Source organism: Ictalurus furcatus, chromosome 5 (genome assembly GCF_023375685.1).
Source record: "Ictalurus furcatus strain D&B chromosome 5, Billie_1.0, whole genome shotgun sequence".
Lineage (NCBI taxonomy): Eukaryota > Metazoa > Chordata > Actinopteri > Siluriformes > Ictaluridae > Ictalurus > Ictalurus furcatus.
Genome location: NC_071259.1, coordinates 13,432,916 through 13,458,319, shown reverse-complemented (window position 1 = coordinate 13,458,319; position 25,404 = coordinate 13,432,916). Strand labels below are relative to the sequence as shown.

Here is a 25,404-nt window from a genome sequence, read left to right as displayed (position 1 = left end):
CTTTTCAGTCGCAAATGCGAGTGAAATGGTCAAACTGTAGAGCCCTGTACACATGACCTAAAACCATCAGATTTTCACACAAGTCCTCAAAGTAGATAAAGAGAACCCAAGTAAACAAATGAGAAAAATTTTATACTTGATCACTTAATTATTGAGGAAAATGATCCAATATTACATACAGCAGTATCAGGTATAATTTCCTTGTGCAGCAATAACCACACAAGGTTTGGAGGAATTTTTCCAAAAAAATTCCTCCAAACCTTGTGTGTGGGGTGTGGAATCGACTTCAAAGTTCTGGGGTTGACTTGGTTTATAATGCCACTACTATCCACTTTTTTCTGTGTTGTTATTTTCTATTAGTACCCTTCCCCTTCCCCATCATGGCATGAGCCAAACCACACAGTATACTTCCTTCCACTCAATATGTAATGTTCAGTTCCACTTCAAACTACTACTCAAAATCCTCAAGGTTTAATAAACCTTCATTCGCCATGGCTGCGTCCAAAACAGCATACTATATAGAAGGCGAAATACATGTATTTCTCTCGGACGCTTTTTGTGCCATTACCGTGTGTGTAAAAGTCGCGCCCCTAAAATTTATGTGCAGCTAGATTAACCGTGCTTTCAAAAAAATCAGCTGGCTTAACTGCAGTATTTATTCAAGCAGTTTAGTTTCAAAATATGGTAGCAGTTGCATTATGAATGTTGTAGCATAGTTTAATTCAAGTGTATTTATATATATATTTTTTTAAATCCTCGTTTTTGCTTACTTAATGGTTAGCATATGCACATTTAATGGTAATATAGTCAAGAGTCCTTATTAAGCGTTTAATCCTTTAACCCTCTTACCCCTTAGTTCCCACAATATTATGTCCCACAACCCTATATTCCCCATAGAAACAGCACGCCAACCCTGAGTTCCCAGGCCAAAGTTGGCCCCAAAATCAACATTTTAATTTTAACATTTTTAGGCCTTGAAACAACTTATAATAATTTATTTGTGTAATATTACTTTGAAAATGAAGCAGTTCAGTGTTTTTACTCAACTTAGAGCACAATTCTTAACTAGAGAAATGACGAAAAATGCTCGCTAAAATCCTTATACTCATTTAGAAGTACCATACGGGCATCAGCGTGGTCAATGCCTTTGAATAAATTCAAGTAAATAATAAATAAATAAATGCATTTTAGTGCCAAAAGTCAAGTTTCTGGTGATAATCAGACCAGCAGGTAGTGTTTTCACGAATGCACAGAAATGGTCCCGTTATGACTCCAGACCCCTGCAGTGTCAGTCGCACTGGTTGATGCTGAAGATGAAGACGGATCAGGGTCTGAATCAGGAGAGTTTGCGTCTCTATCAGTTTCGGTTTCAACATCGCCTGAACTTTCACTGCTGTCATTATCTAGAATCCTCGCTCTCGCCTGTGTAACTGTGTATGTTTTCCTTTTTTTTCACTGTTTTAGATGTACCTGTGTTCACTGTAGGTGTAACTTTAGCTGGAACACGATTAGCTTTTCGCTTTGGCATTTTTAGTTCACTTCTACTAGTACACCAATATTCACGCTTGGATCTTCATCGTAATGCCGGCGTAATAACGTAATCACGTCGTGACGTCATCAACCTCCCGGGTTAAAAACTAATAATTAAATAAGTAAGGAATCATAGCAGAGTAATGCCGTTACACCGGCCTTACGGGGATAATGTTTACACTGTAAAGCCGCTATATCGGCCTTACGGGTATTTGGCATAGACGACCAAGCCGGTATGTCGTCCTTACGGGAACAGATCAAAGACGGGCAAGCTGGTTTTCCGGCCATACGGGGTAAGAGGGTTAATGTTTATTGGGGTAAAATAAATGGGAGGACATGATGGGGGTTACGAATTTTACACATCAGAGGCTTTTTGATTACATATATATCTGAAATTTATGTGTTAGAAAACAACAGGTGTGTGGCTAGCACTGTTCATGTCTTTAATATCAGTCATTCAGAAAAACATTTGTACTCTTGGCTGGATAACTCTAGTAGCTTAAATAACAATATACTTGAAGTATACAGAACATAATTAAAAAACATTTTATACTGATATTTAACTTTATTAATAAAATAGTGTGTTGTTCAATTAGCATGTTTTGTGTTTTGCTTTGGTACCAAAATTGGTACCAAATACCGTGGAATTTTACTGATATTGGTACAGACTACTGAAATTTTGGTACTGTAACAACCCTATTCACATATTTGAATCAAGCAAATTCAATCAGCTTTGCTTTTTTTCAATGCAGAAGGTGTTGTGTAGTTGAATTGTCTCTTTTACTGCGGTAAAGTTAGTTTCATATTCAGATATTCAGGTGACATGACATTTCTGGTCAATAGTGCACAAACATCATGCCAAACTATTGTAAGACTACGCTCTTTTAATGTCACATAAAAAGAATAACCAACCGATTCAGAGTTAGTAGAAGATTTTCTCAGAATATACTCCGAGTATCTTTTTTTTTTTTTTTTTTTTTTTTTTTTAAAGTGTTCTGGATCATCCAAAAAAAGTGCAAGAAAAAGAAAAAAAAAAAAAAAGTGTGAAAAGTTTCACATTAACAACTGCCAGATTTCAGTTGGGTCTTGCTGCATAGGAGCTATGAAATGCAAGCTATTCCAACCAACTACTGCCTACCTATGTACCTGAATTTTTCAACTGGAAAGAATTAGTTTCATCATTGGAACAGGAGTATATTTCAAATTCATAATGAAGATGTTATGGATTTTTTAATTAATTATTTTAAAAGTAATTATGAAATCTAGCTGCAAGCAGATTTGCACATTTGGCTGGGCCAAACACAAGAGAGCCAAAGTATTAGCAAGCATCAGAACATGGTCATGATTTTACAGATCAAGTTTCAGTGCAATAGGCAGTAGTGTTTCCAAGATATTGCATAAAATACTATGCAGCACCTATATCAAATTTGATGATGCGTTATATGGAAACGATTTGAGCAGGGCTCTACAGTGCGACCATTTCACTCACATTTGCGACTGAAAAGTACTTTGTGCGACTGTGAAAAAATATTTAGGCACACCAGTGCAAGTGACCTGTTTGTATAATACAATTAGAATAAAAGTCACAGGAATTACAAAATGCGCAACAATTACTTTCACACTGCTTTTCATCACCTCAGTCAACCGAACAAGTGTGTAAATACTGCAAATAAGCCATTATGATGATAAGAGTAACTCTGTACATCATCTGCTTCTCTCAACTCACCGATCTCACAATCCGCCATCTTTTATTGATCACGTAAAATGACCTGAACTTGCGACTGTGACCTGCTTTTGTAGACACAGCGACATACAACAGACTGTGCATTCATTTCATTTAAGCTCACGGTTGCCAGATATCACCAGAAAAGTCAACTCCAGTTTTAAGGTTTTGATTTAATCCCCCAAAAAAACAATATTATTAGTAGACATGGCAACACTGTACTGGGAAAACCCATCTAAAACTGATAAGCAAAACAAAAAAATTAATAACATTTAAAAGACATAAAATGTGCTTAGTTATAAATAAATCATTTAATATAAAAAAAAGGTATAATAAATTCATAAAATATCAATAAAACGATAAATGAAATAATGTTTCATTACTTTGGTTAAATTTAATATCAATTTGACATTGATATTAAATTTCAAATTTAATAGGTTATTTCCTTAGAAGGCTATTAGCCTTCTTTTTCTTAATATGGATAATTTTTATGTTGGTCTACTTTTAATTAGGACTCTTTATTGTTTAAGATATTTAAAAAATATTTTATGCTTGTTTATTCATCAATTAACCAACAGTATTTCTCACTGCTATTATTTTAATTCAATTAACAGTGACCATGAGCAGAGAGCTTACATTTAACTGTTTATGATGTACCTCCTGACTAAAGCTTAACCTCTTTTACTGGTAGCCAAAAAATGGCATTTCTGTCTGTTTTGGTACCTGTGTTCGGCATTGATTTGTTTTGTGATATCACACACCACAGTAGTGGTTAATGGCTCATATGAAAGTAGACACTTAAGACTAAGAATTAGCAGTTATTTCAAGTATTTCTTCTTTTACCTAGCCTACCTGGGGCAATATATTCAGAATTTTTTTTTTAATTATAAAAAAAATTATTTACTTTTAACACAGATGTTATATCTTCACAGCAGATGTTGATATCAACCCCATTCCTGGTCTCAAAGATGCCCCAAGTACTTGTGCATGAACACCCAAAATATGAGGAAGTTATCTCTAACCACTAAAATTGTGTGTAAGGTTATCCAAACACAGGTTAAAACCTCTCCAAATGGCACCAAACGTCTCCAAATGACATAAAACCTCTATAAATGGCACAAAGCTTATAAAAATGGCACAAAGTCTTTAAATATTGCAGACTTCTAGAAAAAGCAAACATTTTTTTTAAAAAGGCACAAAATAGCCTCTCCAAAAGGCACCAAACCTCTCCAAATGGCACAAAATGAAAACAAATGGCAGTAGCATGAACTCTGTTACACAACGTGTAATTTCACACACACAAAAAAGTCTGAAACATACTTATAAAACATAATGTTTATTAAAAATAGTGCCAGAGCCCCAGGTGAATGAGAACTTGCTCTCCGAATGGCTCAAATGATAGACACACAAGTGACCCCTCTCCTCTGACTTCTTTGGGGGGTAGATAGAGCCCCTCAACTTAATCCACATAGTCTTCCTCCAAAAACAAAAACAAAGAGCCTCTCGGAAATAACTCCTCCAGAAGCTGTGACACATTCAGGCTTTTTCGGGAGCACGCCGTCGCTATAAGACGCCGATAAATTGCACGCTGAGCGAAAACCAGTACAAAACTAGCGATCAGAAAAAACTGCCAAACATGCAAAAACCTGCTGTACAAAGTTTTGCAGGAAGACCGCTAGAGTGGAGCTGCCATTTCCTGATAGTTTCTCTGCACGGCCCTGTAGCGCTGTGCTGATTGGCCTGTACCTACTGACACACAGCTCAAGACGCACGCGTAAAAGGTTTGGTTGTGCTGATTACGCGTTTGATTTTCTCAGCCTCTAAGTGGTCAATCATGTCGTTTGGGCTTGTTTGAAAGCTAGAAGTATCTACAATTGGTCCATGTGGGTGTCAATCAAGTTAGACTGTCCGATTAAAATTTAGGTGGCGGGTTGTTCAGCATAGCCAAAGCAGATTAGCGTTTTTTAGATGGTGTCTCAGTTCAGTTTATGGCTAATTACTAATTTCCAGAGGGGTGGGATACCAAAACACTTAATGCATTTTGAAGAGAACATTTGTGACTAAATATGGAACTTTGCATTTGTTTTCTTCAATAAAGCTGATGGACTTTATACCGATGGAAATGTGCATGATTTATAAAACCGCGAGTGAACTGGATTTTCGTCTATGTAGGTAATGTAAGGTAGTAAACGTTTATACAAGTCCGATCTTTGGTTTAAATGTTATAATTTTATTGTGGCAGTTGTATACGGTGTTCTACTATCAAAAAAGCTTTAGTCGTGCTCTCCGATTTATCTCTGTCTCAATGTTTTCGTGGAGAGGTGTAAATTGTTTGCCCAGCAGGGAGCTCAAACACCGCCCCTTTCCCATCCCCCTGCTCACCAGGAGTTAAGCACACAGTCATGAAACTGCACACACAGGTAGCCAACAGTGTCCTGATTAATCTTATACCAGAACTGAGGCGATAAAATAATTCATTTGTTTATACTAATTGAAAATGTCCGATAAATCGTTTTCCATTCCGCCGGCGGAATGAACGCAAGTGTCGGGGCAAAAGGGGTTAAACAAAAAAAAGATTGGTATCTGGATCGGTTTCGGTCGATCAAGATGACAAGAAATCGGTAAGGCTGTAAAAATCCTGATCAGAGCATCTCTAATGAACACCATTAAACTAAAGTGCTTTGCATCTGGCAGGTAAATGAATTCACCCAATCACATCCTATATGAGATTATACAGATATATACACAATATATGCACAGCAGTTCGAGAATTGGCTTTGGAGAATTTGGAAAATGGCTAATAGTGAAGCTTTAAATACAGGTTAACGGTTGTTTTATGCACACAACTTGTAAAATCATCTGAAAATATTCAGTTTAGTTCAACAGAAGGTAAATTAACTTGTCATGGCTCACACTATATTCCTAAAGTCGTCATGAATTTTTGCAATTAGGAGCACAAGTCCATTTTGGCATGCTCATTGTCAAATTCGTGTGCATGTTATTCGTTACATCTCCATGGTCTGATTTGATTTTCATGAAAAATCAGGAAAACGGTGTAGGAGGAGTTCGAAAAAGTATGTTTTCAAAGCACTTCAAAATGGTGGACAGCAAGTGTGGCTGAGCATGGAATAATTGGTATCGCTCTCAGCATGACCCAAGGGGGTAAAAATAATCAAAAGGCAAAAGAAATCAAAACCTATTAGCATTTATTTAAAATTCCATTATAAAATCGAGAACAGTTTGACTCATCAACTTGAATTCGTAACTTTTTGACACCAAGGTCTAAAGATGATCTGATTCGATTTTTGTGAAAATTGGACACAGTCTAGGAGGAGTTTGAAAAAGTAGGTTTTTCAGAAAACTCAAAATAGCAGAAAAATTTTCATGATAGAAAATGAGGGCATAGGGTGCATTTGACTCGGCACGAGCCAAAGGAATCAGAGAAAAATTATTTTGTTTTTGGCCCTTACAGTTAAAAAGTTATTAGCATAAACATGAATACAAATTTGAGCTTTTGGTGGCACTAGAGGGTTTGAGATAACTCAAAATTTTCTATGGTAATATTTCAGACTGTCCCCTATCTGTGTGCCAAATTTCATAACTTTCCCATGTACGGTTCTATGGGCTGACATGGTCTTAAGAGCAGAAGAGGAAGAAGCAGAGTAATAAGATTGTTTTCGTCAACTTAAGGTGCGCACCTGCTATATTATCATTAATTGTCAGCTAATCCCATGTCATGTTCTGTTATAGCATCCTTGATTTTTGTTCTGTTTGGAGCAACTGTAGATTCATGTCATGGTGTACGTATAGGGCCCTAACAATGATTCAAGCCCGGGGCCCCCATTACCTTATATCCACCCATGCCCGTCATTACTGCTAATACATTGGTATTACTGAATAACAGATGTCTTCCGTAAACACATCCTTTCCTCAACTTGATTCTCAAATATAAAAAGGTCATAATTTTTAATCCTATTTTTGTACTCTTCTATCTAAGGTAAAAAGGTAGGAAAATAAAGGGATGACAAAGTTAGAAAGAGAAAGACAAGTTAGGAGTTGTTTGAGGGCTATGTCTGTAGTATTATGACTATAATTTTTCCTTGATTCAAAAACAACGTGGTATTTTGTACTGGTGGCGGTCAATTTTGTGATACTGATGTATAGTTTTGAGAATTTATATATGAGAAAAGCTGCAAACAACATTATTTGTTATTGTTATTACTAAATATTTCCTCTCAGCAGCCTTTTAGAACAGCAGTGAAAGATGTTGGCATGACGACTGATGTCTTTCAATATAATCTTCTGAAGCCCAGACATCATTTAAACATTTTCAATCTCGGAAACATTGCCAAGTTAAGGATTACACCATCATTGCATAATGCAAAAATAAATAAATAAATACTTCAGGCTTTGGCTCTAGGTATTATCCCAAACAAGATTATCCAAAACTATAAACAAAGTTTGACCCCAATGGCCCCCATCTTATCCTACACAGGGATATCAGACAAAGTCTCATTTAAGCCTAAATACTGGTTTATACATGACGCATGACTTGTAAATTAAGCAGCAGCAATGACGGCACTGTTCACATACTTGCTTATGTTCTTTATGAACATCTGAGAGTCCGGGAAGTAACATCCACTAGATGGCACATCAGCGTCAAAGCGTCTCCGTCCGTAAAGTTTCCAAGTTGAACTGTAACATGCTCAGCGATTTCATGCATGGCAATTTTAACTACACCGGCAAGCTCTGTTTCACTTGAAACTTTCTGCTGTTATCGTGACTGCTTTTAAATGAACATCATAGTTTCCGATTTGACAAACGGCTCATGATGACATTCACTTATCTATAAGATCCTGGAGACTAGTATGCAAGATAGACCTTTCAGTAGGTTTGAAGGCTACATGAAAGATTTTTAAAATTCAAAATCTGTAATAAGTAAACCAGTTAGTGTTAGTACTCAATAGCTATCTAGAATAATGCATAAATATGCAATCCAAGACAAGTGTTAATTTCTGAGGAAGTGCCCCCTTCACCATCTCTGGTCCTGCTGTGTCAGGGCAGGAGCAGTGGCGGGGTCAAACAGTCTAGGCCAGGGGTGTCAGACGTACGGCTCGCAAGCCAAAACCGGCCCGCTAGGGGGTTCAATCTGGCCCACAGGATGAATTTTGAAAGTGAAAAATGCATAAAAGACACGAACTAGAAATTTTTAATAAAATGCTATTCCTAAATAATCCGCTGGGGTGCACTGTTTTAGTCAGAGTAGAAGACGCAGCACAACTCTGGGACTCAGACCGAACAGCAGATGGTAGCAATGCGCCTTCTGCTGTGATATTAAGGTGTAGTCTACCCTATTTTCTACAAATTTGCCTCAGTGGGCTTAGACACATTTTTATCATTATCTCTTGCCAGGGTATCCCAAATTAACAGGCCTGGCCACAAAAATTGTGTGTTTGGGACAACCTACTTTTGTAAACAACTTTTCCTCAGTAATGAACATCAATAAAACAAAATTGCTCAAGGCTCACAGACAAGCACGTAAATGACATTCTGAGATTGGCTGCTACTCAGGACATGACGCCTGATATTGATGCACTTGTGCAGGCCAAAAGATGCCAAGTTTCAGGAGCAAAAACAAAGTAGTGTAGACATAACTAACTATTTTAAAATGCTGCTTCAAACACTGATTGCACTTAAAGAATACAGTTCTGTGAAAATGAATACTTGCTGTAGTAATAGTTTAAAAAAATGTGCAATTTAAATGTTAGTCAACAGCTTCACTACAAAAGAGTTTGGTTTGGTGGAATCCTATTGTTCATGCAATGCCATAAATTTTAAAGTGCAATACTATATTTTTCAGTTCCAAATACCTCTGACAGAGTTTTTTGCATTTGTACAAACACCGTGACCAGTTGTAATGCACACATGTAAATGATAATCAGAAGCAAATTGCACGTTTGTCTTAGGAAATCTGAGGTTGTTCATGATATGTTTTGTAAAAGGATATTTCATTAAATATGAAGATTTAATGTACCTAATATACTTGTATTTCTTTGCACAAAAACAAAGGGAAAAACATGGACTTATTCTTATTTATAGGTAAGTATGCTATGATTTTACTGGCCCGGCCCACTTGACATCTAATTAGGCTGTATGTGGCCCCTGAACTAAAATGAGTTTGACACCCTTGGTCTTAGGCATACCTGCGGAGGTGTTTTGGAAAAAGGAGGGACGCTTCGTTTGTCCGTCTCTCTCGCTTACTCTCTGTAGCTTACACGTGCACACGGGCATGCAGACATGCTCACTTATTCAAACATCTTCCAAGGAACTCTCTAGACAGTCTGTAAGTGCTTATCTATCTTTATTTTTAGAATATAGTCAAACTGCAAATGCTACTATGTCAGTGTCCCTTTTATGCGGTGGTCACACAAGGTGGCAGTAACAGAATGCTCCAAACAATAACAGGATATTTGAGCCAACAATCTTGTGGAAGAATAATCCATGCTTTACATTTGAACTGCTGAATTAATTTCTTTGAACATTTTAGTTTATTTTACAGTTTCTGGTCACTCAACAAATGCACTATAATAGACTTTTCCTGTTTAAGTTACCTGGTGAGGATGAGGCGATCAAGGTTAATCCTCTGTTGTTTGGCTATCCAGGCTGTACGATAGAGTCTTTCTGCTGTCTTTAGTACTTCACAATTGAGCCGCTGGATAAGCTGTTTCTCTGAAGCCACGTATAGCCTCTCCTGTTTCAGGTGGTGGGCCAGAGTGTGAATGTCTGGCTTCACCATCTTTTAGTTCGGCCAAAGGACAGAAAACACTGAAGAGGGTAAAAAAAAAAAAAAAATTATATATATACACACACACACACACAGTATATATATATATATATATATATATATATATATATATATATATATATATATATATATATATATATAAATTAATAAATAAAGACACTGTCAACCAACTGGGCTAGACAGTCATTTAAGGACTAGAAATAGTACATTTTTGCTCCAACTTAGGCCTTACATCAACAATGGCAATACTAGCTAACTATGTTTTAAATTGGGGGTGTCAAATTCTGCCCAGGCACCATCAGCGTTTTGGACCATTTTGGACACATTATCTATTCTACTGATTAACACTAAAATGTCTCTGAAAGAATAAGACAATGACACACAGTTATGGGAAAAATTAGGTTTATAAGCTTCTCTTAGTTCACAGCTGATGTCATTTCTCCATGGCATAAATTAGACATTTCAGCTTTCTTGGTATTTATATGGGGATGTGTTAAACGACATAGAACTGCACATTTTGTACTAGACCTCACAAATTGTAGGTGAGCAATAATATTGGAACACGTGATCAACAGTTTCTTGTTACTCAGGTGTGTCCTGACCTTGACTGTTGAAACAATAAATAGCTTTGAACATTTACTCTTGGTTTTAGCCTCCGGTTTCACTTGTAAAAAGTACATTTGTTGTTAAGAAAGATAAGCCAAAATAAAGATCAGAGAGCTGTCTATGGGAGAAAAGCAGCCATTTGGAAGCTGAGAAAATTAAGAGGGAAAAATCAGAGAGATTGCACAGACATTGGGCATAAAAAAAACAATTTGGAATGTCCTAAAAAAGAAAGAAACCACTGGTGTACTGAGCAACAGACACTGAATGGGTCAGCCAAGGAAAACAACGGCTGATGACACAAACATTGTGACAGCTGTGAAGTAAAACCCCAAAACAACAGTCAGCAACATCAACAAGCTCCACAGGGCAAGGGTGAAGATATCACAATCCACTATTCAAAGAAGACTTCAAGAGCAGAAATATGGAGGCCATACCACAAGATGCAAACCACTCCTAAGAATCCGAAAGCCAGATTGGAGAAAGAGAAAGAAAGATTCTGCAAATAAATAAATGATTAACCGCTATCAAAGTGATGGAAATGCCCAAATGTGGATAAATAAAAGGATGTGCTCATGATCCAAAACATACAAGCTCATCTGTGAAATATTGTGGAGGTAGTGTCATGGCTTGGGCTTGCATGGCTGCTTCTGGAATGGGCTCAATAATCTTTATTGATGTAACTCATGATGGTAGCAACAGAAATAATTCAGAAGTTTGTAGGAACATTTTGTCTGCTAATTTACAGAGAAATGCATCTAAATTAATCAGAAGGAACCATCATGCAGCCATTAGGGAATACCATTGCCATGAAGGGGAGTACTTGGTCAGCAACACTGTTTAGGTAAGTGGTAGATGTCAAAAGTAACATCCACATGAATGCCAGGACCCAAGAATTCCCAGCAGAACATTGCCCAGAGCATCAGAGTCTCTGCCGGTTTGCCTTCTTCTCATAGTACATCCTTGTGCCATCTTTTCCCAAGGTAAGCAACTTGTACCCTCCTAACCCACATGATGCAAAAGAAAATGTGATCAAATCATACCAGGCCACCTTCTTGAACACCCCACAAGACCTGCCATTTTGGAGCTGCTCTGATCAAGTCATCTAGCCCACAATTTGGCCAATCTGGTTGCGGACATCCTTACACTTGCCCATTTTTCCTGCTTCCAACACAACAACTTCAAGAACTGACTGTTCACTTGATGCCTAATATATCCCATCCCTTGATAGGGACCATGTAATGAGATAATCAATGTTATTCACTTCACCTATGAGTGGATTTAATGGTATGGCTGATCAATGTAAGTTGTGATTAAGAGTTACATTCTTGTAAATTTTCACACTACAAAATCAAATTTACTGTAAACAAATATCGCCCCAAATGTTGGTGATCTGTGTCCTTTATTACTAATAATCAGCCCTAGAACAAATATATATAAAATCAGTCAACCCCTACTGTAGATGCAGCTTGCTAATCCACATGCCTTTAGTGACATGCAGGGTCTATATGCCCTGCATTCCATGATGTAAACAGATCATGAAAAGTCGCGAAATTTCACTAGATGACGTCATGAGCTAATTAGCATGTTCATTACATCATTGTGTTGTATTTTCATTCTGCCTAGTGTCAGCCCTTTACATCTGTTTGCTTCTTTCCACATAGTATTTTAATACAGCTGCATTCCCAATAAAGCTGTTATTGACATATTTTTCTGTTATCAGATAACGGAACGACTATGAAATTGTGACTGAAACAAAGCCCATTACGACTATATGTTAACCAGCAGTCACTACCAAGCCATTTCCAAGCTACTTCTCTGCTAAAATCCTGATTTTAGAACCGCAACATCTGCCAAAATCACCACACACCTAACTTAAAGACAACGGGGGTGCGGTGATTTCAGCTATATTTACATGTAAAATGTTTACTCAGAGAAAGGTAGAAGCAACTGAATGTGCTGCTCCTCTCTGCCATTCACTCAACAGAGAGAGCTGTACCTGCACTGGGAAAGCAGGACCTTGCACTCACGGGGCAGTACTGGCAACTCTCTTCTACAGAAAATAGCTAAGGTTTGTCCAAAAAGTCACTAGTTGTGTCACTAGGTGCTTTTTTTGGAAAAAAAAAAAGTCACTAAAGGAGTCTGAAAAGTAAACCAGAGCTGGCTCTGTTAAAATGAGTGAGTGAATAGTGGGAGGAGAGCGTCATATTCTGTAAGTCATAAGTTTGAATGCTCCGTTTTCGCATCTGGAATGACGAGGTCCTTTTCTTCCGACTCCATCTTCTCCATCAAGAACTCCTCAATGTCCTCAAGAGTCGGAGAGAAGCTGCTCGAAACGTGCAAGGTGAAATCCGGAAATCTGGGAACTTCCTCTGTGCCTGACGTGAAGTCAAAGTTCAAGAGACCATATTCCTCTTCTTCTTCACCCAGACCGGTGGCAGTGTCGCCCGTCTCGGGGCTGGAGCAGGAGACTGAGCTTCCCCCTTCACTGCCCCCCACCTCCATGCAGGGCAGAGTGAGCAGCATAAGCGAGTCATTAGCAATGGCCACTGGTTTATCACTTAATGAAACCACCGGGGGCAGGTGAGTGAGGGAGTGCATCACCGCAGATGCCTCGCTTTAATACCCCTCCAAACTGTGACGGATGCAGACTTCCGGTATGTAATTAAACGAAACTTGGCCTGGACCTAGGTCCCTTTTTTCGTATTATTGTAGCTGAAGATCTCGTCCTTGCCTCGCTTCCATGTTGGCATTTTCTCGGAGGCCCCCCGTCACATCATGCATTAAGTATTTATGCATTAACAGTCATAAATTAATAATATATATTCTGGTGTGTGTCTCTGTGCATTGGGTTTTTTTCAGTCTTATATAATTGGACAAACAGTTGTGTAAAGCTTTAGTCTGAAGTTTATATTTGTAACACTCAGTTTGTGGATCCCCACCCAATAAATCGAAAAAATAATCGGCCATTATGAAAATCATTAGTTGCAGCCCTACTTGGGTGTTACTGTTAAAATTTAAATCCTTTATAACTAGGCTAGTTTGGTGTCACTAACCAAGGGGAGGCACAACTAAGTTATCATTGTATTAGCTGCTACAGTGCCATGCAGAGTACATTATATTTCCTTATGCTCAGCTCATATCATGTTCACGTAAACTGGAACTCATATAGACACTTACACACCTTGTTTTCCTGATCAGCATCAGAGGATGTTACTGGTTCAGTTTCAACCCCTTTACTGATATAAAGAAATTTGGCGTATATCCATTTTTCCTCACACTGAGTGTGTGCTAGCGTTTGGCAGAATTGAGAGCTGTCAACCAATAAGATGAGCGTTCCCATGTATTTTCCTGTAAACCCTGTCTGATTGGTTTCGCCTCCATTCACTGAAGATATCAAATTAGTCTTCTTTTACTGACGTTCAGTTACGTAGTGACAAACCACTCCAAGTGGAGAATTATTCAGGACTAAAGAAAAAGTCTTCAAGGCAAAACGTGATTTATTTTTAAATGCATTTTACTTAATATTGTTTTCTTAACAATAAATTTGTAACACAAGTAATGTAATTTTTAATTAATTAAATTAATGAGCTGCAACAACTAATCGTTAAAATCGATAATAATCGATTACGAAAATCGTCAACGAATCTCATTATCGATTAGTTGTTGTGCGCACGGCACGGGGGAGATTTACTCATTACGTTACTTCTCTTCCGAAAAAACACGCTTCGGAGAGTAAATACTAAAGTTGTGTCCCAAATGACATCCTATACACTGTGCGTGGAGTACTCTACTGTCTAGTGTGTGGATTTCAGAAAGGTAATATCATCTCAAATGGAACACTAGCAGGTTTTCACTAACCGGAAGTATGAGCCACTTCCTAGTCAACGGTGCTTGACGTCACACTCATGTAATGCAACACCACTAGCTTTAGCCTGAGTCACCGACACTAACTTTCTTCAGTTTACTGTTTGTCAGCATTACCTTTTATTCCAAACATGACCTCAGTCCTCATCAGACGGAGGCGAAATAGTCACGTGACTGAGGAAGAAAGTGTGCGACCTCTAAGTCCTCTAAGGCAGGAGTGCATTTTATATTAAAACACCGCCGAGAAGATTTATAAACTTTATAAAGCAGAGATTCTGCAGCACGGAAGCTTGACAGTGATGCAGTCGCGAGGTGCTTAAAAGGTTTCATTTAATTCCAGTTTATTGTTTATCCACATTATATGCTGTAGTTGCGCATTTGCAGTGTAACTTCTGTTGTTTATTATAACAGAAGTGATGTGTTAGTAACGAGGCCGCGTTGATCCTCACGTACGATTCAGACGCGGTGATACAGAGTGTAGCGCGAGTAAGATCTGTAATGTCCATGTAAAACACTATGATCAAAAGTAAAATAATATGTCTAAAGGCAGCGAGTAACAAACTGCAAGGTGCAGTGAAAGTGAGTTTTTATTATCAATTTAGGACTGGAGTTTAATTTAGTCCTTTTTGTGCATCCGTAAAAAAAAAATCTATCCATCTTAATTAGTTTTTATTTATATTTTTATATATATATATATAAGTACTTATGCATTATTTTTTATGGATTCACAAAAAGCACCGAATTAAACAACAGTCCCAAGTTAATAATATATATTCTTGTATGCGTGTGTTGGGTTCTTTTCGGTTTTGGACAAACAGTTGAGGTAAAGTTTTAGTCTGAATTTATATTTGTAACAATCAGTTCGTGGATTTTATTTTAAACAAACAAACAAACAAACAAACAAAAAAGCACTGAAAGTTTGCCGCTCCCCATCCAATTAATCGAAAAAATAATCGGCCAACTAATCGATTATGAAAATAATCGTTAGTTGTAGCCCTAGTAATTTTATTGACATCAGTAACTAATCAAGTTACATAAGTTTAAAATGTAATGTATTAAATTTCTGCATTATCAGAAAAAGTAAGTAGCTCATTACAGCAATGCGTTACTTTGTAACATGTTACACCCAACTCTGATTATCTAACATTATTACCAGCTGCTTTGACAATGTAACTATTTTTAGCATTTGAGGAGCAAGTTGGCATTAGACTATTTGTAATTTTAAGTAATCAATTTGAAGTAATATTACTGATTTAATCTTAATGTTTGTATCCTTGATTTTCAGATCATGAGCATTTTTAAATATTTCAAGAATAGTTAAAACTGTATATTCGTCTTAACTAAAAGAAGAGTACAAACAATCTGCTCCAAATGCACCTTTTATTTCATTCATTTGGCTATTTGTGGTTACCTTCATGTCCAGGACAAAACAGACAATCGTAACAGGCTGCAAGGAGAGCACCTGCCTGAGGGTCTCAATCAATGTGCCAAGCCCAGAGGAATTCAACAAAAAAAAAAAAGGTCATTAGAAATGTTTCTCAAAACCCAGGAAAATTAAATGTCCAATTTCAAGATGCAAAGTTTGCCAATAGGGATGCAGGGAAAGTTGATCAATACCATATCCTCCTCATCCAGTGCATTTTTTTTTTATAATAAATAAATCAGTATAAATAAATTTAATAATAAATAAATCAGTTCAACACAGGTAACCATTTTTGCTTAATTTCTTTGATGGCTCAAATGTAAGCTCTAATCGATTTTGTGTTTTGGCCATTTGTGAACCACATTAAACAGTTTCATTTACCATGCTTTAAGGGTGTTTTGCCATGTCATCACCATTCATATCTATACAATTCAACCAACGTTTAAATTATTAAATTATTACTAGAGCAGAAAATTGTTCACAAGGGCAAAGCTCTTAACAGATCTAGACTCTAGAGAATTTTGTGTACCAGACAAAATTTTGTTAAGGAGGAGCATGCCCCCCTCCCCCCCATGCGGTCAGAGGTCCACCCACCACAGTCTCATGAAATCCTGTGGGGAAACACTGAAAGGTCCAAATATAATTCACTGTCTGATGTCATAATCGCCCTTGTTCCCATATTCACTTGCGTATCTAATGTACGTCTGAAGGATTAAAATCGACAACCCCTAGATGGCACGTCAGAGCCGAAACATCTCTGTCCATCTGGTTTCCAAGTCAAAATGTAGCAATTTCAAGCACAACAATAGAACAGACTTATGAGAACCATTTCTCTTTAAAACTCAATGCAGTGGGCATGGCTGTTGGCATTGGGCTGTGTCTGAAAGGCGTATTTACTACTCTAAAAGTCCAGAAGACTAGTAAGTAAAACATGCCTACTGGTGAGCTTTTTATTTATTTATTTATTCAAAGACTAACTGTAATAGGGTTGGTGACCACTGATCTAGAATAAAAAAAGTATGTATTTAAGATACAAAGCTAGTTGGTTTAGTCAGTTTGGGACACAGTGTCATAGTGCTATACTGCCTCCAGTATTTCTGCTGATCTGCACAATCAACGCGTCAAATGACTGCTGCGCCCATTTTGTGTGCGCATAGTTAACAGCAAGTATAAATCAGCCTCAAGTTCTCCTCAAATTGCATCTCTTACTAACACAGAGCCTACAAAGAAGTGCATAAATTGATGATACAATGAGATTTTATGTTACATGATAAAGAACTCAAAATATTCTCTATTTACCTTGACAGAAAGCGAGGGTGCATACACAAGCATCTCCATGCAAACCGAGAGCATATGGGATTTGGGAAGCAGGCTCAGCTTCCAAGAAGTGTCTGTTAATATCAAAGAGTACAAAACACCACTGCAGGATCATCCCAGATTCACATGTCGATTGCCTAATCTCCCGTTTAATTGGGGGTGAAAAAGACTGCTCTTTTGGTGTAATGTCTATACAAATACAAAGTATTGTGTATTGGTGTATTGTCTATGAACCTGGATATTTGCGTCATATGGTCATATGATCACGCTATATTCACAACATGGTGTCCAAATTGTTGAAGAGGCACTGGAGTAAAGAAGAGACGCTGCTTCCTCTTTTACCAAAAAGCATCCATTTTTCGTTTGGCGATTCAGGAAGTGTTTAATATCTGGGTAAGGTCATTGCTACGCATACTACAAGTCTAAATACAAAAAGTAGCAGCAGTCAAACATCTTTTTTTCACCCCGCAACATGAGGCGACATCTGCATAGAAAATCAGACGTGTATCCAGACAGGACTAAAATAATCAGACAACTGCTGAGTTTGGTGAAAAACTCAAAAAATAGGCCTGTCATTTTCTCAGAGGAGAACACCGACAATGGTTGATCTGGGATGACAACAGTTTAAATAAAATCAGTGTAAACCCCATGTACATTTAATCCCGTCCAGATAGGGCTTAAGTTAGTTAGTTAATTACATTTAAAACCACAGTAGTTGCCCAAAGTGCTATACATATAGGGCTGCACGATTATGGCCAAAATGATAATCATGATTATTTTGATCAATATTGAGATCACGATTATTTATAATGATTGATTTTTTTATTACAACATATTTTTATTGCACTTTCACATTTAAATACAGACCACTGCTTTCACCTCCATGTTGTGCTACATTCCTGCTAATGTACAAATCTTTGCATCAGATTAGACTGATCCTTAAAGTGCATCATCTCATAGAAGCAAAATTGTACCCAAAATATAGGATAAGCAAAAATAAATATGTAAATATGCCATCAACCAAATGAAAATATGTAATCAAATATAACAATATGCAACCAAATGAAAACAATTCAGGCCTATGCAGAAAAGGCAATAAGTGTTTACAAGAGGGGAGACGCAGCCAAATCACCCAATAGAGTGATGACGGGAGGGATGACGTCATTTTGTACCAAAACCCGGAAGTTAGCATCACACTGGTTCCCTAGACAAAAACCCAATAGGATTTCCCCATAGGCTTTTGGATTATCGCAAGAAATAAGCTCGGTGATCAACAAAAGTTTACAATATTAACACATTTTGTCCATCAAGATAATTTTCACAAATGAACACAGCTTTTATGAAGTTTGAAGCCTTTGTGATATGCTGGTTTGAAAAACTGAAATAAGCATTACAAATTAATAAAAAGGCACAGCCTGCAACAAAATGTCAAACAATTATCATAATTCTTGAATACTGTAATTGAGGCATTTATTCAAGAAATGTATTACAAACAAACAAGCATACTACAGAGAAAATTTCATGTCAGAGGGGATTTGAGCTAACTTTGTTTTACCAGTAAGTGCAAGCGGTACATGAGTGAAGCGTTCACTTCGGCTGCAAGCGACTGAGCAAAGCGCACACGCATAGAGCAGAATATTGAGCGGAGCGTCACACCACTCCACTTTGCGCACATGCTCTGACCCACAGGTATACAGCCAGTTCTCAAAAAGAAGTTTTTATCCATCCATTTTCAAAATAATTGTCACAAACAGTGTTTCTGAAGAGATCTCCACCCAAACAAAAATGCAAAAACAACCTTAAAACATTCACATGAGCACGTCAGACATACATAACCGCGATACTAAAGCTTCAAAATAAAAATAAATCAAATTTCATAAAAAGAACCTACAGTCAAGCATGGTGGTGGCCTGGGCAACTTGCAATAATTGAGGGAAACGTGAATTCTGCTCTCTACCAGAAAATCTTTAGTCATTAAGCTGAAACTCGAGCGCAACTGAATTATACAGCAAGACAATGATCTAAAGCATAAGACTAAGTCCTAGTCCTAGAAGTAATTGAAAGACTGATCTCCAATTATCAGAAACATTGGGTTGCAGTTATTGCTGCTGAAGGTGGCACAAACAGATTTATGTTTAAGGGGCCATTAGTTTTTCACATTGGTGATAAGTGTTGGATAACTTTTAATTCAATAAAAAAAAAATTTAAATAAAATCTGTATTGTGTGTTTACTCGGGTTGGCTTCGTTTTATGTTATGTATTTCATATGAAGGTCTAAAACTAATAACCACTAAACCACCTTGTCCCCAACAAGAGGTTTCATTCAAACATTCTTTATTTTTTCTTTTTAAATTCCACAAAAAAATGATTATTATAATAAAAAAACACAACCAATTTTTATATGGCGCCTTTTCCAGTCATGCTGGACTAAATTTGCATTTCCCAGGCACTGCTTCGTCTTCACCATAACATCGGTATACTTAGTAAATGTCGCTAGATGATGTCATGCGCTAATTAGCATATTCCTTACGTATACATTCACTACTCTCCGTGCTCACATACTGTATTTTAATACAGCCGAATTCCACATTTTTCTGATGTCAGACGGTGGAACGAGTATGAAATAGCGACCAAAGTGCGGCCCATTAAGACTACATGCTAATCAGCAGTCACTTCCAAGCCATTTACAAGCTGCTTCTCTGCACTGCTAAAATCCTGATTTTATAACCGCGACATTCTCTGACAAACTCACCATGCACATAAATTAAAGACAACAGCTGTGCTGTGATTTCAGCTGTATTTACATGTAAAATGATCACTCAGAGAAAACTGGAAGTGACAATGTGCTGCTCCTCTGTGCCACTTACTGAACAGAGTAGCTAGAGAAAAAGAGAGAGAGAGAGAGAGAGAGAGAGAGAGAGAGATAAAGAGAGAGAGATAGATGTAACTGCAGCAGGAAAGCAGGACCTCACACTCACGGGGCAGTACTGGCCACTCTCTTCTATGGGAAGTTGCCAAGGTTTGCCCAATATTTTTACTGCACTTTCACATTTAAATAAACAGACCACTGCTTTCACCTCCATGTTGTGCTACATTCCTGCTAAATGTACAAATCTTTGCATCAAATTAGACTAGTCCTTAATGTGCATCAACTCGTAGAAGCAAAATATAAATAAAATTGTACCCAAAATATAGGATAAGTAAAAATAAAAATGCCATCAACCAAATAAAAATATGCTACCAAATGAAAAAAGTTCAGGCCTATGCAGAAAAGGCAATAACAGTGTTTACAGGAGGAGAGACACAGCCAAATCACCCAATAGAGTGGTGCACATCATTTTGTACCGGAACCCGGAAGTTAGCATCACACTGGTTCCCTCGACAAAAACCCAATAAGATTTTCCCATAGGCTTTTGGATTATCGCAAGAAATAAGCTCTGTGATCAACAAAAGTTTACAATATTAACACATTTTGTCCATCAAGATAATTTTCACAAACACAGCTTTTATGAAGTTTGAAGCCTAAATACAATCGGCAGAAATAAACAGCTAACTGTATGCTATAAACGAACTACACCGCGGTCGCTCAACTTCAACGTCACCATCACCAAGTTTCCAACAACTTTTCTGAACTTGATTTAAAACATTTTCCATAATACGGATTTACTCTGTGGATGAATCTTCATCCACGTTTTTGGGTGAAAATTGTGTACAGCATACCTGAAACAGTTTATCTGCAAAGTTTTTTCCTGTTCGGCGTGATGACGTTTAATATCCCCAACAACGTCTGTAGTCCCATTTAACGTCATGATTTACCCCAACGCAAAGAGCTGGAGTAGGAAGAGAAGCTGGCAGCTCCAGCACTAAAATGCTAACACCATTTCCAGGTTTTGGCATACAAAATGACGTCATCCCTGCGCCACCCTAGGGTGACTGGCTGTAAATTTAGGAAGCGCCTGATTTGATATGCAGTGGAGTTTTCTATGAGTGGAGGACGAACATTAAAAGTCAATATCGCAGTCGATCATGTTCATGTAATTGTGGGCAGTCAAAATCATAATTGCGATCGATATTCGATTAATTGTGCAGCCCTACTTCCAACACACCATCTTTGAGAACTGACTGTTTACTTGCTGCTTAATATATCCCTCCTCTTGACAGGTGCCATTGTAGCCGGATAATCAATGTTATTCACTTCATCGGTCACTGGTTTTATGGTGTTATGGCTTATCACTGTACAGCCATGTAAAAAGTTTGTACACCACATGGAAATTCTTGTCTTTTTTGACATATCTGGACAAGTAAACATTTGATCCTCTGATACACTATCAAATGACATAAAACTGACATCAAGTAATTTTCACAATTTAAATGAACAAAAAACAGATCAGTCACACGGAAAAAAAAAGTACTCCCCTTCATTTATCACACATTCAAATCCATAAAATTGGAATTAGGTGTTCAAGATTGGTGTCAGTGATCAGAACATACTTAGGGAGTGCAGCTGGAACCTGTCTTATGTATACCCCTCTATCTAGTGTCTGGTGTTCCCTTCCCTTTATGTGTGTGGTGTCATCATGCCAAGACCTAGAGAGTTCTGTAAGGCCTTCAGAAAAAAGGTTGTGGATGCCTGTGAGTCTGGGAAGAGATTTAAAAAGATCTCCAAATTATCTGAAACACATCATTCCGCTGTAAGGAAAACCTTCTATAAATGGTGCAGATTTCAGACGACTGCCAATTTGTCCAGGAGTGGCCATTCTAGGAGTGGCCATTCAGCCCAAGAGCAGACCATCTGATGCAAAAAGAAGTCCCCAAGAACCCCAAAATTTAATCACAGGATCTGCTAGTAATTCTTGCAACAGTTGGTGTCAAACTGCATGCTTCTACAATCAGAAAGAGACTGCACAAATTTGACCTGCATGGGAAGCGTGCCAAGAAAAAGCCTTTGCTTTCTAAAAAGAACGTTAAAGCAAGACCACAGTTTGCCAATGAGCATATAGTCAAAGACTAGGCCTTTTGAAATAACGTGCTCTGGACAGACAAATCAAAGAGATTTGTTTGCCCACAGTAACAGCAGACATGTTTGGCACTGACCAAAGACAGTGTTTCAAGAGCAGCACCTCATACCAACTGTGAAGCACGGTGGTGGAAATTTAATGGTTTGGGGGAGCTTTGTCGCTGTGGACAATTACACAAAACACCTACAAGAAGATATTTCTGCTACAGGGGGCAATGCTAGATTTTGAGGCAAAGGGTGTACTTACTTATATATATATATATATATATATATATATATATATATATATATATATATATATATATAGATAGATAGATAGATATAAATATTTCTGTCAAATTAATCATTGAAATTAGGTCAAAAAACAAAATTTCCATGAGGTGTACTTTTTTTTCCACATAATGTAAGAAATTTTTTCAGCAAATTTTACTGCCAGTAAAACAATAATGCATCTGCCACAATTCACAGAGAACACAAAACCTTTTCACTTCCACTACTTGTATTTGGCACATTTCTTTCTGTGCTATACTATACTAAACTAATGCAGTGCTTAGAGGGGTGGTGGTCTGGGCAGTAACCATTTCCCCTGAAACCCTGTGAGGTGTGTGCATGTGACCATTTATGTACAGACCAGCAGCGCTACAGCTACAGCTACATCCTCTTGGACATCACTTCCTAGCTTCTGATCGGTCATAAACAGAACACTAAGGCCACATGACCCCTTCCATCCTCTATTCTCAGCCTTGATGCCTAGGCCTAAATAAATGCCCTGGCAACAAAACAAGCAATCAGCTATAAACAAAAAGGTTTTAAAAACACAACACTGAAAATAAGTGATATGTTTAATTTACCATTGCCACCATACCCAAACACGTAATGTGTATCTTAGGAGACTACACCAGCCAGTATGAGGCACTCCTGGTTATAAACATTAGAAATAGTGTTTAGACTTATTTTTTGTCGTTTCCAAAATGTAGGTTCTTAACTTATCACAATTCAATAACACATTCTAACTTGACAAGTGCCTAACCCATAACTAACTAACTTTCTAGATAACTTCAAACAAATGAATAAATAAGATTATAGTTAAGAAAAATAGTGGACTCATATCTCGCTGGGCAGATGGAAATTTGTTCCCGTTTTAATACAATTACTAAATAGCTACTAAAAAGTTAAGAAAGGTTTATTAACAAATTGTTCGATAGGTAACTTTGCTAGATTTGCCATATTTCGAGTAATTAGGAGAATACCTATTACCAATGTTAGGATTGTAGCGGGTTTCCTAGCTAGCTAAATACCTACCGCCGCTTACTCTACGACTTAACAACGAATAGGTACAATATGGCTCTAAAATGGCTGTGTAATGTTTTTGTTGTTTGTTTTTTTTAATCCTATCACCGGGGCTTAATAAGTTTTTACGTTGACTTGCCTCGTTTTGGGGTTTTTTAACTATAGCGGTGTCAAAACTAAAGAGCATTAGCAAGAAACATCAATCTTAGAAATGATGAGTAGTTGGGTAGTAAACACCAGGTTAAAACCTAACTAGTTAGCTAGTTTGTTAATGGCTCCCGTCAACCTAATTCTAGTTACTTTAACGCTTACTGCTAAACGTAAAAAATGACACTGCACAAACAAATTACATGTAACGTTAGTATTACCGTTTAGTTACCTAGTGTCTTCCGTCAACTAGCCTTATTAAATAACATAAAGCTAGCTATTTAGCACGTCTTTGCGAGACAATTAAATAGCAATCAAGCATGTTATTCAGCTAGCAGCATGATTAGGCATACACAGCTTACCAGCACGAAGATTATTACAACAAATGTGGCTGTTGGTGACAACGGGTCCGTTTCTGAATTTGCTGTTCTGGATTCCAGTGTCTTACCAAAGATGGTTTACTGGCCTACGCTTGGCTAAAAGGGATAGCAAGACTTTCGATACCACTAGCAAAATCTCTACGATGTCAAACGTCATTATGCGCGTGCGTATTGCTACATTCGACTTATACTGCCTTCACGTGCTATCGGAATTATCGTGAATACGAGTTTCCTAGTCGGAAGTTGGACATGAACGGCTTGTCAAGTCGTAATTACTACAAGGAAACTAGGAGATAAGGTTACGTTCGGTGGGATAAGATTTGTGCCAGAGTTGCCAAATCAAAGTTATAATACGCGTCTCTGGGATTGAAAAAATCGCAGGTTGCGCTTTTTTGGGCTTTTTTTTTTTTTTTTAAATATGGTTGCTTGTTAGAAAATCTGACAAGCGATTTATTGTAGTGATGGCCGCTTTTGAAACACTGCTTCATGAAGCTTCGGAATCTTTTGTTTCGAATCAGTGGTTCGGCTCGTGTATCAAATTGGGAAAGTCACGTGATTTCAGCAAACGAGGCTTTGTTACGTCATTACTGTTTCGAAAACGTTTCGAAATGTTGATGGTTCGCCGCTAGGGGGTGCTGATCTCCAGGTGAAACAATGATCCAATGTTTAATATATAATTTGAACTGTTCTCTGGTCAGTTTTATTATGTAGGTTTATAAAACTGAAATGATTCAATAGTGTTTGTACTGATCCACTTATTTGTTTTTACACAAACAACAGGTAGTTTATAATTCGTCAACGCTTGTTCAGACAAGCGTTGACAAATTATAACCTACCTGTTGTTTGTGTTGTCAAGGTTGCGTTGTCAAGGTTGTTTCTGATCAACACCTGCAAGTGACCACTAGGTGTCACAGTGGAGACGGTTGTCGGATTTATATGGCACATTTGCTTCAGCTGTTTCAGTGTTCCAAGAAGCCTCACTCTGCCCACCACTAATTTATGGTCACTATTTTCCCCAATGCACTGATTAACACTGTCTGCTCACAACCTCACAATAGGTGTGTTCGACTTTTTCTGCGGCTGGATCTAACCGATCGGTGAGAGTTGCCTCTTGCAGTTGTGGGAGGGATTGAAAACGGAGCCGTGTAGTTGGACACTTTCCGCTTCCCGAGGTGACGCTCGCATGGTCGGGGGTGCTTCTAGGGTTTCTGGGCCCCCTGGCTAATTTGTACTCTGGGTCCCAGCCCCCACCCCCCAATCATCTTTTCTTATTGCCACATGTAAAAGCAATCATTATCAATA

General features: G+C 37.7%; 1 protein-coding gene across 12 annotated transcripts in view; it reads right to left on the bottom strand.

The window, feature by feature from the left end:
• Positions 1-24,284, bottom strand: part of gapvd1 (GTPase activating protein and VPS9 domains 1) — a 152,302-nt gene extending 128,018 nt beyond the window's left edge. For 5 of the 12 annotated variants that reach the window (XM_053624788.1, XM_053624790.1, XM_053624793.1 and 2 more), the window contains exons 1-2: positions 24,085-24,283; positions 9,865-10,078 (exon numbers count right to left, since the gene is read on the bottom strand). In XM_053624788.1, the coding sequence (XP_053480763.1) occupies positions 9,865-10,049 (185 nt within the window). In that variant the 5' untranslated portion in view covers positions 10,050-10,078; positions 24,085-24,283. Of the gene's footprint in view, positions 1-9,864; positions 10,079-17,250; positions 17,343-24,084 lie in introns of all 12 variants that reach the window. The other 7 variants (XM_053624791.1, XM_053624792.1, XM_053624794.1 and 4 more) reach the window with 3 other exon arrangements.
• Positions 24,285-25,404: the final 1,120 nt, after the last annotated feature.